Raw genomic sequence first — 13,702 nt, forward strand, 5'->3', positions numbered from 1 at the left:
TAAAGTAGAAATCCTTAAAGGATCACTTCATTTTCTCCTCGCACTCAGTATCTTTGCCGATTTCGTATGACTACTAAATCCGCGCATATTAATAGTAATTGTTAATTGGTCAAAATTATATCAATATATTGATCTAGGTAGCAATGTAAACAGGAACTTGTAATTGCATGTTTTTAAACTTTCCAGTAAAATCATAACCCAATTAAGGTTATTTTTATACAAAAATTGGGTCCGAAATTGAATACTGTAGTCTCAAATTATTATTTACCTCTATAAAATATCCTCAGCACGAATCAAACATTTCAATGCGTCCAATCAACAGGACTGACCCAGTTTGCAGACGGTCCCCGGGCCTTCGTCCGACCCAATTAAGTGTCTTCAGTTCTATTCCTTGATTTCTTCCCCTGACCTGCACAACACCAAAGGGAGTGTACCCGTGTCTTTAGCCTACAAGACTTAATAGTAAAATGAAAAAGGTATGCTAAGAAAGCATGATCAATTTCTTTTAACACGCAAGTGACATCGTTATTGGTTAGGGCGCGTACATATTCTTCATTAAGGAACTCTAGGTATATAAAAATACGTTAATTTCGTTGTAATTTTTAACATCATGGCTTTGGCAAATATTCCATGGACTATTTGAAATATAATTTATGCCTCACTTGTATTAACTTCATAAAAGGTGCAATAAAATACTAGCTAGAACTACCTAATGAAAATGGTATTTACACGCATGTGAAAAATGGGTGTTTTGGCAGCTAAGCATACGTTTTTGCTCTAATGTATTTGTGTCAATATTTGACGTACCTCGCCTATTCCGTCTTCAATATTTTAAATCTAACTTCATCATCAAATACAGTATTGCGGTTGCGGGAGATAAAGTCACTAGCATTAATGAAAATGAAATAATTATCCTTATTGCTACACTAACGCCCGTATTCACAAACGATGCTTGCTTAAGTGAAGCAACAAATCGAACGCACAGCCTTAAATAGAGCTCTGTGATTGGTTCGCACTATCACTGTCACTATGTGCGTTCACGCGTACTGTGAGACCTCATTGCCTCGTTACAATTTTGTAGCAAAAGGCGCCAGTCTCTGCATAATGCTGAGCTACAAGCTCAGCGCTGATCTTCAGACTGGCCGTGAAACTGGTCTTCACCAATTTCATTCACATTGTGCTCCATTAAGCTAGCGTGTGAACACACGCTAAGACTAATCGAGTGAGGCAAGGGAGTAAGTAATGAATGACACGGTAGTGGACACCTATTAACCCCTACGTGTTTGCCCATTACCGTGGCCCGCCGCACGGTCGCTGGCATTTGTCAAGGTTTATTCCACTTTGTTCACCTGGGGTGGAATTTTAAAGCTGATAAACTAACTTTGACCGTAACTATAACGATAACCGGTGTTTTTTGTATGGAGTTTGACAAATTTTTGACGTTTGTCAAAGTTAAAGTAAGATAGAGTTCTTATTCCACCTCGGAACCACTTCACACAGGTGATATCACTCAGGTGAATTAATTTGACTAAAACGGTCGCCTTTGTTCGCCTAGGAATTAATTCACCCAGGTCTTCGCATTTGATAAGAAGTTGTCCACTGTCCACTTAGTTCACCCAGGTGATATAACCCCAGGTGAACAAAGTGGAATAATCATTTCATTTGTCAAGCCCTGACAGATTACCCACGCGGGAATAACAGGCCGTAGTGGATGCACTAACGGTGGGTCATTGTGTAATAGAATGACGTTACTTGCACGCTAACTCATGGGTGGATTTCACAAATAAGCGAGTTTTAGTAAACCTAGTTTTAAGGGCTGTCACTACTTGCTGTCACCTGTCGCTAATAAAGGAAAATATTTTGTTATTAATTTACTATGATTAAAATAAAAAATGTATTTCGTAATTAATTACAGCTAGTTTAGTTTTGCAGGGCAATCGAATACCGCACTTAGCCTCATGGACATGTGCATCATCATCATGTACATGATGTAGAGCTAGCTAATGCTCTGTTCATAAAAAATAACTAAATTATTTTCTATTATGACAGCAAACAATGGTTTTTTGTCACAGCTGCTCTTATACTAAACTAGCGGCCGCCCGCGACTTCGTACACGTGGATCCCGTTTTACCCCCTTAGGGGTGGAGTTTCGTAAAATCTTTTCTTAGCGGATGCCTACGTCATAACATCTACCTGCATGCCAAATTTCAGCCCGATCCGTCCAGTGGTTTAGCTATGCGTTGCAATAGATCACTATGTCAGTCAGTCACCCTTGTATATTTAGATTCAGTAAAACTGGCTTGATGAAATCAGGGTTTTATTTTTCAGTTGGACACAGTTCGTCACACATTTATATCAGTTATCAGGTCACAGTTGCAAGTAGGACTGTTATCGAACTTGTGTAACAAATAATTGGGGTGATTAACATCGTAAACACCGTAAATCACCTGATAAACATATTAGATCGGGTTTCTTATCCGTAAGATTCTTACCTAGAAAAAGGACTAGACGAAAAGAAAACTAGTTAATATTTTCTAATTATCATATCAAATTATCTAGCAAAGCTGATATAACGGCGACTGAATAACGCGTAAAAAAGTTGACTGAAGTAATGCAGTATCAAAATATTTTTTTCAACAACATTTGACAATAATTTACGATAGTAATGTTTCAAAATCGAAACGATCTTGTTGTTAGTCAAGTGTCGCGCGATAAAGATTGTCTTCTGAAATCCAAGCATAACAAAGCACCTAATTAAGTAATCACTCAAAGTAGCATCCGATTTTTCTTATGTGGAGGATACTTTTGAATTGCAAGTGAAATGTTGTAAGATAAGTTAAATTACTTTATAATTAACGAAAAAAGCATGTTCAGCTCTTTTCAGCGCTCGAAGTAAGAGCCTTAGCTCAGTAAGAGCTTGCTTGCGACATAAAACATTTCAGATTCAAGTTCGAAACAAAATGTTTTTCCCATTTCCCCTGTGATAAGCAATAAAAGTTAAATGTTTCACTCTGCCTCAGGCCATTAAGCGTTTATTTTCAAGCTTCGTGCTTTATTTCATAAACTTAATACATAATGTTATAATATAAATTAAATTATAAATATTCAGTGATATTACTTACCTACTATCAAAACAACAATTTCACTTAGAGTCCCTTATGGGAAAGGAAAATATCTTGAAAAGCGATATCGATCGATGGAAGGCTGGACAAAAATAGATTTTCCTTTTCAGTTAAGTATTCAAAGCCGGCCCAGCCTTTTCCATGTCAATAACGAACCTATAATAGCATCTTATTGATTTTTGTACCTTACGTAGCTTAGCAGGATTTATTAGTGCACTATAAAATTAATCCCTCTGGACACCTGCTTTAAGCAAAGTAGATATGTCCTGCCGGGCTCGTAATTGAAATGGCCCATATTACACAGTTTAGTTTGCCCGTGGCGCATCTAGCGGCCTGGATTTAAGCTCGTAATGTTTATTGACAGATTGTGGAAGAGCGGGCGCTGTGCGAGCGGGCTGGGGTGGGGCGGGGAGACCTAGGTCCTACCGGGCCTGGGGTACACTTGTGTGCGTGGGGTGGCACGCACACTACAGCCGCGCTAGTGTGCGGCTGCCTCCCCGCTGCACACTCGTGCAGCCTGCACACAGATGCATTTTGTTGTAGGGTGTTCTTCAAGCGGCGAGCGAGCTGGTGCCCGGGCTAATGCCGCTTCTCAACCTGGCTATGGACGGGATCTTCGGCGACCGGAACGCTCCGATCGCGGCGATCAGAGTGGGGGATCTCCTCTTCGATGGCATCAAGCTGTGCGAGGGTCCTGGCATCGTTGGAGGCCTCGCGTGCGGCATCATCAGGGATCTTAGCGAGAGCATACAAAACATGGCCGTGCAAGAAGACAACTCTATAGAATTCTCCGTGATGGGTTATGTATGTGGATGAAGTAATTTTACCACGTTTTCATGTAAAAAGGAAGCTTATTTAAGATAAATATCCTAGAGGACCTAAACTAATAAATGTGATATCGATTCGATTCAATATCACCTTGTTATTAGAGTGTTAACACTTTTAATAGTGATAGATCTACATTTATGTAAGTACAATCGTACATGTATCGTTTGCATGACAGTACAACACTTAAAAATATCTTTGTCGAAAATATTAACGAAAATATGTACAAGTAGGTATAGGTACGAGTATTTGTTTCAAATGAGCCTTATTGATCTTAGTACCTAATTGTTAGCGTATTATTTACTTGTCGCATTTTCATGTACTCGTAGGTTAGTGGCTTAAACGACCGGTTTTTTTAATGAGTGCTATTGAAATGCTAGGAGCTTATAAAAACTTTTCTTCTGCGGTAAGCTGTTAAAATTAAATAACGTGACCATGTTTTTGAACAGCGAAACAATAAACCCGGCAGTCTGCTGGAAGTGGCCAGAGGCATTGAAGACCACTTCAACCTAGGGCGGATTACGGCTCTCAACGGCCTGCCCGAGCTGCTTTACTGGGCGGGCGCCGACGTCAACATGACGGGCAGCCCCACGGTATGCAACATGATCAACGGGACCGACTCCGGCATATTCCACCCTTTCATCGACACCGAGGAGCCGCTCTACGCACTAAACACAGACATATGCAGGTCAGTACCCACACATTCAAAGCTTTTACCAATGTGTGAATAGTGCTACACAGCTCAACTCGTCACAAATGTGAGTAATGGGCGGGCTGATGTATGCATGTGATGGTTTTAAAGGGCAAAGGTCGCGTCCCGGACCGTCTCTAATGACAACGAGCTTGTCGCGATTGGGATCGATAATTTAATGTTACGCAATGAAAAAAATGAAAAAATTCGCGGTTTCTAATGAAATGTTACCCTAAGATCAGGTAGGGATTCGTAATCATATTTCCCGGGAAAAGTAGATATAAGGACTTTTCATTGTTAAGTTTCAAAAAGTTTTCTGGGACAAAATATGTTAGCTGGATTTTCTTAGAACTTTATAAAAAGAAAGAGACCGTAATTAGATTAGGTTTCATCTCCCTATTAATGTTACTTATATTGTTTTGGTGTAACCTTTTAACAAAAATGATTCGGGTAAATGTTCAAAAAATTTGGTTGGCGCGCAATTAAAAATACGGAACCCTAACAAGAACGGCGCCTGTTTCAAGCTGTGAAAATGTTTTTAAAGTTTTGTGGGAAGTGGACACACAGCAGTAGTTTGGAAACGAAGAACATTTAGTGGCAACAAGTAGATCTTGTGAAATAGACGAGGGATGTTTCCTGGGTAAAAAGCAAGAGTCCGTCAGTTATTATTTAAAAAATACTCGACACGTATTTTTCATTTTTCCAAACTAATGACAATTTAAGGAGATAAAGCGCGCCAAAAATAAATAGAGAGGCCCGTGACTTCAAGGAGTGCATAACAGTGTAGCACTTTGTGACATCACGCGGAACTTCAACGCATCATAACTTCGTAATTACTTGTTTGATTGACAATTATAAAAATACGTGTCCAATATTTTTTGATAATATGTATTAAATGACGGAGTAAAAGTTTTTTTTTTAGGAAACTAGCCTATTTTATTTTGGTTGAACAACTTTATCATAATAAAATTTTAATTTAACTATGGGATCAACTTAAGATACAAATACATATAATAAATATAATTTAGATTCAAAACTAGGTCACCTTAACCCAGTTACGTGGAAATATGGAGCAAATCCCTGAATATTTTCTCTTATTCCATTTGTCGGGAGTAACAGGACGCAACAGGCAAGCTGGAGGCGGCAAGGCGCAGGAAATGAATCGGCGCTCCGGGCAATGCTGGCTTGTAAGCTGAAATAGATTTTAACTTTAAATGTGGCTGGAATTGACGGTATTTTATTTATTTTACTTAGAAAAATAATTAATCAAATGAAAACCTATTGAGATCATAAAAGAAAAAAAACTACGACCCACAAATTACTAATTGAGCCACAAATTACTAATAAGTTACTTGAGCCGGTAATTAGTATTTCAATATTTACGTAGGTACTTACCTAAGTCAATATTTTATCTACTTTATAACAAAGAGTAGGACCTATGGTTTTTTGACATAGAATTGGCAAACAATCTTGAACGACGCACGAAAATCAGCTTGTGTAGTCAGTGAGGTACGTACGAATTAATTTTGCTTTAAACCTTGGCTTACCATAACTACCCGGCCAATAATGTTAGCTACAATAGAGTAGAACAAATGATTTAGGCCAAATCCCGTAATAGTGTAATTTTTAATGAATTAGGAAGTTTAGCAGACAATCGTACACAGCACATGCATACGCTTTTCGGGATACTGTTTTTTATCAACTTATCGTATGCAAGGTAGGCGCACCCTATGTAGACTTACCTGACTTGCCTATATACTCGTACCTACCAATAATACAGTCAGTGCATTTTAAATTTTATTTATAAGAAGCTTATCAGCTCATTTTAAGTGCTACACAAAAAATATACGTGTATAAGCGCTGTTAGCCGCTCACACTAATATTGCCGGCTTCCCTCTTTCCTTGTGGATTCTAATGGGACGGCCAATTTATTCAGCGTAAAGTCTCCGACACCGTGATTATAGAGTTTGAGTCTCGTTGTTTTATCAATTCTACTAATAATTTTCTTTCCATATTTTTCTTAAGAGGATAATAATTTTGACTGTAAGTACCTCCTTGTCATTGCTGGCAGAATGGTGATCTGCTAGGTAGGTATTTAACCCCAATAAAAGTATTGAAGTCCACCCACTAGGTGGACCGACAACATCGTAAAGGTAGCAGGGAAACGCTGGACGCCGGCCGCTACCAATCGATCAACATGGAAAGCATTGGGGGAGGCCTATGTTCAGCAGTGGACGTCCTTTGGCTGAAATGATGATGTTAATAATGAAAAGTATTGAATATGTCTTCTGACCCGCCTTAGAGCCTTGTTATTCCATAGTAGACATTAAAAAAATAAAATGTATTAAACGCATTCCTACTTGTTAACAATGGATTTGGGCCTTGGGTCTTGTAAGTAAAGCACCTTTGCCTAGACTACGGACACTTTTATAACTTTGCCAAATGACAAATAAAAACCGAATAAACTTGTATACAGGGTGACTTTGTAAACAGTATCCAATTTTTTAATAAGCTCTATAGAAAAAAATAACAATGCTACTTTATCTTAATTATTTATAATCGTGGTATTTTTCTCAAAAAAAAAATTGTAAATCTAATTCGCAGGTGCCCATATCTTAAATTTTAAAGGTTAAGACTTATTTACGCGCACAATTATGTCTAATAAGCTTTGCAGTCAACTGTGTATACCTACGTATTTTAATATGAACGAAGTAAATTACCCACGTGTGCCAATTTTGAAACCTCATGCAGCAGATAAAAATAAGTAATTAAACTTGAAAAAAAAATGTTTTCTTTACGTAAATCGATTAAAATTAGGACACTGATTGCAAAATCATTCTGTATAAGGTTTTGGCCAGGATTTGACCAGATTGTCAAAAGACCCAAACACCTACATAATCTGCATTATTTCGATGATGTACCTACTCGTATTTGAGTCAGTGGGGATCTGAGGCTGTTGCACTTCGGCTCTAACCTCCAAATTAAAACATTATTGAAATCAATAAATCATTATACAGGGTGTTGAGAATTAGATTTCAATTGTATGTTTGTACACTAATTAAATGTTATCTCCAAACCTTAATTTTTGACAAAATCATCAACAATTTATTAATTATAATGAAAGCTTTACTATTCTTAAGTTTTTCTTTTTTACATTCTTTTTGATTTACTATTTATTGATTTATTATTATTATTTACTTAAATACGCCCTCAATTCTAAATAAGTTGGTACATACATATTCAAGTTACAATAAAATGACAAATACTCGTAAATAGTTTCTATGTAACTATTTCTCTTCCAGTGTAAAAACAAACATGTAAAAAACTTTCTTGTTACACTTTCAAGTTCAAACTTGACCGTTTACGAGCTTTTGTTGAGAAGTAGGTCAAATTTAACAACCTTTTTAACCCGACTTCTGTTCACTTAGTCAAGGTTGCGGCTGAACTTCACCTAGTTTTCAGCCTTTTGGTTTTCAAAATAAAAGGTTAATGTCCGCGTAATACAATAAAGCTTGAAAATAGATTCGTGCTCAGGCAATTATTTAATGATTGGTTGAATGTCGATATTTGGATCCATCAAAAACCTGTATCAATTCATATCGCACCATGAGAATGAAAGTGACTCAGTTCAAAGTATCAAAATCGATACTCCTAATTTTTTAAGACTGTCTGGCTGTCTCTACATAATATTGTAAAACAATGTTCTCCGTCACGGCTGTCTACTGAATGAATTTCGTTGTTAGTAATAAAAATTTAAGAATAAATCCTGTATTAACCCTGTATAAGAAATAAGGCTTGAAGTTCGAAGAACTGAGTAACGGCATAATACTTGTAATGCAAATGAAGACCCATTGAAGTGATTTGTCATTGCTGCTATCATTAATTTGTAAGTTGTTATTATAAGCTGACTTTAACATTGTGTTTGTAACGGCATTCTTAAACTTGCATTAAATACTAGTGGCCTCCTGCGACTTCGTACGAGTGGACCCCGTTTAAAAAATGCTAGCTGATTCAGAAGTATTTACATCCATAACACGAATGTAAACTAAAAACGTTAAAAATCTTGTATATTGTAAAAAAAACATAACTCGTAAACTATCAAAAGTCGAGGTGATTCGGGTAGTCCTAGTGATGCTCTACACTACTTTTTGGGGCACCCTGTATTTAGTAGAGATGTTGACCCGCTTATCTGATTTTCATGCGGTTTTCACCAACTAATTGATAGAGTCATGAGGAAGGTCTAGGTAAATATAATGTATATTTTTCTGTAACAGATAATAATTCACCCGGGATAATTTAGCTGTTCTAATAATGGCACTCTACAACACAATAGGTAGTTAGTGACCGTAGTGACAGACTTCAGCTATTTAAGTTCGAAGTATAAGTTCGTTCGCGTTAAGAATGCAGTGAATCATCAGTGTATTCACAGAGGTGTTAAAACTCTAACAAATTATTTTAAAAGATTCAGTTTAATGAATTTATAAAAATACACTTAAAAGCAAAATGGCAGACAATGATGATTTACTGCATTCTTAACGAGTATGAGTATTGAGTATTAATTGTGGCCATTCAAATGGACCTGCAGCAAGTTGGCTTGGAGTTTAGTTTCTTGCAAAACCGTGTTCACCGTGTTGACTCGATACGTGATTTCGAATCCTATTACCTGTTTATCTTGCACAAAATAACTGGAAAATAGCATTACGAACGAATGTTTTTTTAGGTCACTGCAAACTGGATGATCGTGTGAACGTTAATATTAAAACAATGTTACAACTCACCTCAGTCTCCTACGTTTGGGAGCTATAAAGCTAAGTACTAACAGTCAACACTTAGTCAACAGATACATCGACAAGATACGACTTTAAATTCATTACGTCCCCGATGTTCCCTTTTTCGCTTCGAGGGTGATATAAATCAATAGCTCTTTTCGAGACTGCACACTTATAGCACTAATATTATAGGTAATTAAAATTCCTCATCCTGACGAAATAATATTAAGCTTTAAGTGAACAAACTTGTTAGGATACTAGCTTTTTTCGCAGCTTTGCCCGCATGAAATTCAGTTTGTCACAGAAAGACCAACTAATGTAGTATAAACACCAAACCTGCCACCCATTGATGTGTCTTTAATAAAGCCGCCGGGCTGTCGACGGGCTTGGTTTATAGAGTCTTTTACATATTAGGTACCTACTTCGTAGGTACTTACTACTTATCGTTGTAATTTGACTAATTATTAACTATATAAATAATAAAAAATTTACTCAAAGAAAACATTCCTTTATTTTTGAAAAGAAAGGAATGTTTCCTTTTAGTAAATTTTTCTACCTAAAGTTTGAGTACTTTCCCTCCGGTGGGCTGAGTGTGAGTTTACAGAATACAGAATGAACGCGCTCACTGGAGAGCGCGTTTAAAAAATGTATGTAAATTTTAGTTTTTGAACGTTTCCCGCTAGATCGCTGTACAATCCGTCATACATTTAAATGTAGGTAATTTTTTGACGCGCTCATAGTGAGCGCGTTAGATGTAAACTCACACTCAGCCCTCAGTGTGCCTACCATGAGTTTACGTTAGGTGAGCTCGCTAGCGAATACGTCAAAAAATTCTATGAAGATTTTATTTCTTGAAAGTAGCCGCTAGGGGCGCTGCACAATATGTCATACATTTAAATGTCATTTTTTTACGCAGTCGCTAGCGAGCACACCTAACGTAAACTCATGGTAGGCACACAGGTGGCATTACAAAATTCCACTCTGTATATCTATCTCGTTGAAAATAATATTAAACCACAATTACAACCGAACAAAATCGCGGCTATATTGTATGAAAATTTAAATAACAGACAACAAAAACTACCCGATCATTACATTTCGTCCATCATTAGGGGAAGGGGGGGCATAGTGGAGTACTTAACTTCAATCGAAAAAATAAAAAGAACCAGATAAGTTACGAATACTAGTTTTAATCGAAATGATACTACAAGTATTGAATTATAGATAACTCTAAAAAAAAATTACGAATTATTAACTATTTTGGTATAAAATAACTTTTTTTTATAGTCTATAATTTTCCGCTTTGCCCTTATCACAAGGGTAAAGTGGAATTGCACTTTGGGCAAAGTGAAAAAGGCACTTATTAAGCGTTTATCTACTCTATTTGAGCATTTTGCTAATGAGGTCAATTAAATGAAATAACATAAACAACTTATTTGGTAATTAAGAACTGTTTTAGGCCATAAAAAACCTTGTCCCTTACTACTGCAAGATCATATATTTTTTGCTCCAGTTTTTTTGAAAAATACTGGACGAAACCTATCAATCTTCTTCGATGCATCACCAGATTTCAAATGACAATGAAGAGTTCCAATTAGGATACCATATTTTTTGATGCCGAACTAATCATAGTAAGACTCGCTTCCTCCATCGCTCTTCTCATTTGATCTTCTGTCCAAGAGCCTTGGTTCGTTTTACTTTTGTAATAATTATGAACCATCTGAAAAAACCAATTAAATATTTCTATGTGGGAATCATTCCACTTTGCCCCCTTGTAATATTTTCCACTTTACCTTTTTGATAATAATTACAGTTTTCAATTGATAACTAAGAAAGTATTAAAATTTGTTTAATCTACAAAATGTCAAAGGAATCTATGATAAACAGATATTAGATTTTAATAATAAAAATACCATCACTACTCACTTTTCACAATAATATCCAGTCTCCAAAATCCTTGAATTTCGTAAGAAACTCACTCGATCTACATCGCGCAGTCATGTAGCCTGCTCGGTGGCGCTAGCCGGACTGATTTTGGTCAATGACCTTGGTCGGCCCTGTGCTTGGCTTACGTGAAGCACGAGTGCCGTTGGGTGAAAGAGTGTTGGTAAAATCAAATTTTTCGCTTTGCCCACCCCTTCCACTATGCCCCCCTCTCCCCTAATTGACGCTAATGGACGCGGCGCGGATTGATCCGCTTTCCGCCGAATATTCCGTTATTGAAAAATATTTCTCGCTACAGCTCAGCAGAATAATATTATATTTGTATTCTAAAGGCTTTATTATAAAAGCAGACAATCCGCTTACGTTGGGCGTAGTTCCCCGTACTTACATAAGGGTACTTTTCCTGAAATAAATTTCGAATTGAAAATCACGTTTCATTTGGTACGAGTACTCTTTTAAACTCAGCGGCTCAGAAAAAATAGGTAGAACATAATTAAACATAAATTTCGAAGTCGAAGAGCTTACAAAATAAATCTATAAAGCCTTTAAAATTGTCTGGCGTTAAGAGTCGCCTTTCGATCTAGTTTTTTTTAAATAACTTGAAAAAAATACGATTGCTCTCACCCCTCTTACAAATCAAATGCATGTTACCGATAAAGCTATCAAATTGATGTTAGAAAATAGTCTAATTACTAATTAAAAATCATTATTTTCTTATCATTTTAAAGTTCAACATTTTAATTCAAATTATTCGAGTAAGTAGCACTGAACCGAAAAATGTATATGTCAACGTGAAATTGTGAACTCTGTCAGTTTATAATATAACGCGGTTAGGTTAGATTGTAATTTAACTACGTCAGATTATAATCTGACAGAATTCACAATTTTACGGTGACATATCACCAGACCCTTTTTAAAATTGTGTAACATACGCGTAGGGAATTTCTAAAGTGAGAAACTGAAAATCTAGGAACAGGTAATAAAAAGCTTTTCATGAATTTTAGCATGAAATTCAGCAAGCGGGCGCTCAGTCCGGAGAGTTGGTAAATAAGACTTAAATTCTTTTCAAAGAGGTCGAAGCGGAAACAATATCACTACAGGCACAAAATATATTAGGTACTTCTTTAATTTAGTTATGTCTAGTAATGTCGCTAAGTATAATGTCTTCTGCAGTGTGCAGTGTGTGTTGCCAGTGTTGACATATGGATCCGAAACATGGTCGCTTACTATGGGCCTCATAAGAAGGCTCAAGGTCACCCAAAGGGCGATGGAGCGGGCTATGCTCGGAGTTTCCCTGCGTGATCGAATCAGAAATGAGGAGATCCGTAGGAGAACCAAAGTAACCGACATAGCTCGCAGAATTGCTAAAATCAAGTGGCAGTGGGCGGGGCACATAGCTCGTAGAGACGATGGCCGTTGGGGCAGGAAAGTTCTCGAGTGGCGACCACGGGCTGGAAAACGTAGCGTGGGCAGGCCTCCTACTAGGTGGACCGACGATCTGGTGAGGGTCGCGGGAGGAGCCTGGATGCGGGCAGCGCGGGACCGTTCATTGTGGAAAACCTTGGGGGAGGCCTTTGTCCAGCAGTGGACGTCATTTGGCTGAAACGACGACGACGACGATAATGTCTTCTATGAGTAATGAAAAGTATTGTAAAACATTACTTATAATAATGTCAATGCAAACGCCCACAACTTACTAAATTCAAAATTCATATTTCTTGACAGACTAATTATAAAAGTTTGCAGCCTTTGCTCTGTATTTCTTATTTGTATTTCCTTCATACGGTATATTCCGAAAACTGAACATGTCTCAACGCGATACACTATTTGCTCCGTAAGATGTCATATACCTAAATCGCGCAAGTTGTATCTTCTATTTGACTTATTTCGTTTCCTAACTCTAGCTTTGCGCTGCAATGGGAAGTCATACTTGTGTAGCAATATCCTCGCCTCGTAATACCAAGCGTCTATTGTTATCGTCTTTGTACGACAGTTAAGCGTCTTTTACACTTGGCGATTTTAAGCCCCCTTTTGAGAGTGTCTGGATCGCTCCTGTATTATGATGCTTTAGTTTAAGTTAGTTACTTACAGAACGTTTTGCACAAAGCGTAACGCTCGAAGCGTTCGGAACTGACTGACCTAACTATAAAACACTAAAAACATTTTAATGAATAACATCTATGTACTTAGCTTTTGCTTGTTACTAAGATACCTAGAAACATGCAATCTTTCCTCTTATAAAATGTCTCTAATAGGAGCAAAGCGTACAGCTTGACACCTCAACGACAGGCGGACGCATACAGACGAGAGCTCTCGGCTGACTGGCAGGTAAATAATTGTGTATGTTACAG

General features: G+C 37.3%; 1 protein-coding gene across 1 annotated transcript in view; it reads left to right on the forward strand.

Moving 5' to 3' along the window:
* Positions 1-13,702, forward strand: part of LOC135087166 (sensory neuron membrane protein 2) — an 88,167-nt gene that overhangs the window by 15,563 nt on the left and 58,902 nt on the right. The window contains exons 4-5 of the mRNA XM_063982006.1: positions 3,666-3,926; positions 4,397-4,635. Of these exons, the coding sequence (XP_063838076.1) occupies positions 3,666-3,926; positions 4,397-4,635 (500 nt within the window). The remainder of the gene's footprint in view (positions 1-3,665; positions 3,927-4,396; positions 4,636-13,702) is intronic.

Source organism: Ostrinia nubilalis, chromosome Z, assembly GCF_963855985.1.
Source record: "Ostrinia nubilalis chromosome Z, ilOstNubi1.1, whole genome shotgun sequence".
In the NCBI taxonomy this organism is placed as follows: domain Eukaryota; kingdom Metazoa; phylum Arthropoda; class Insecta; order Lepidoptera; family Crambidae; genus Ostrinia; species Ostrinia nubilalis.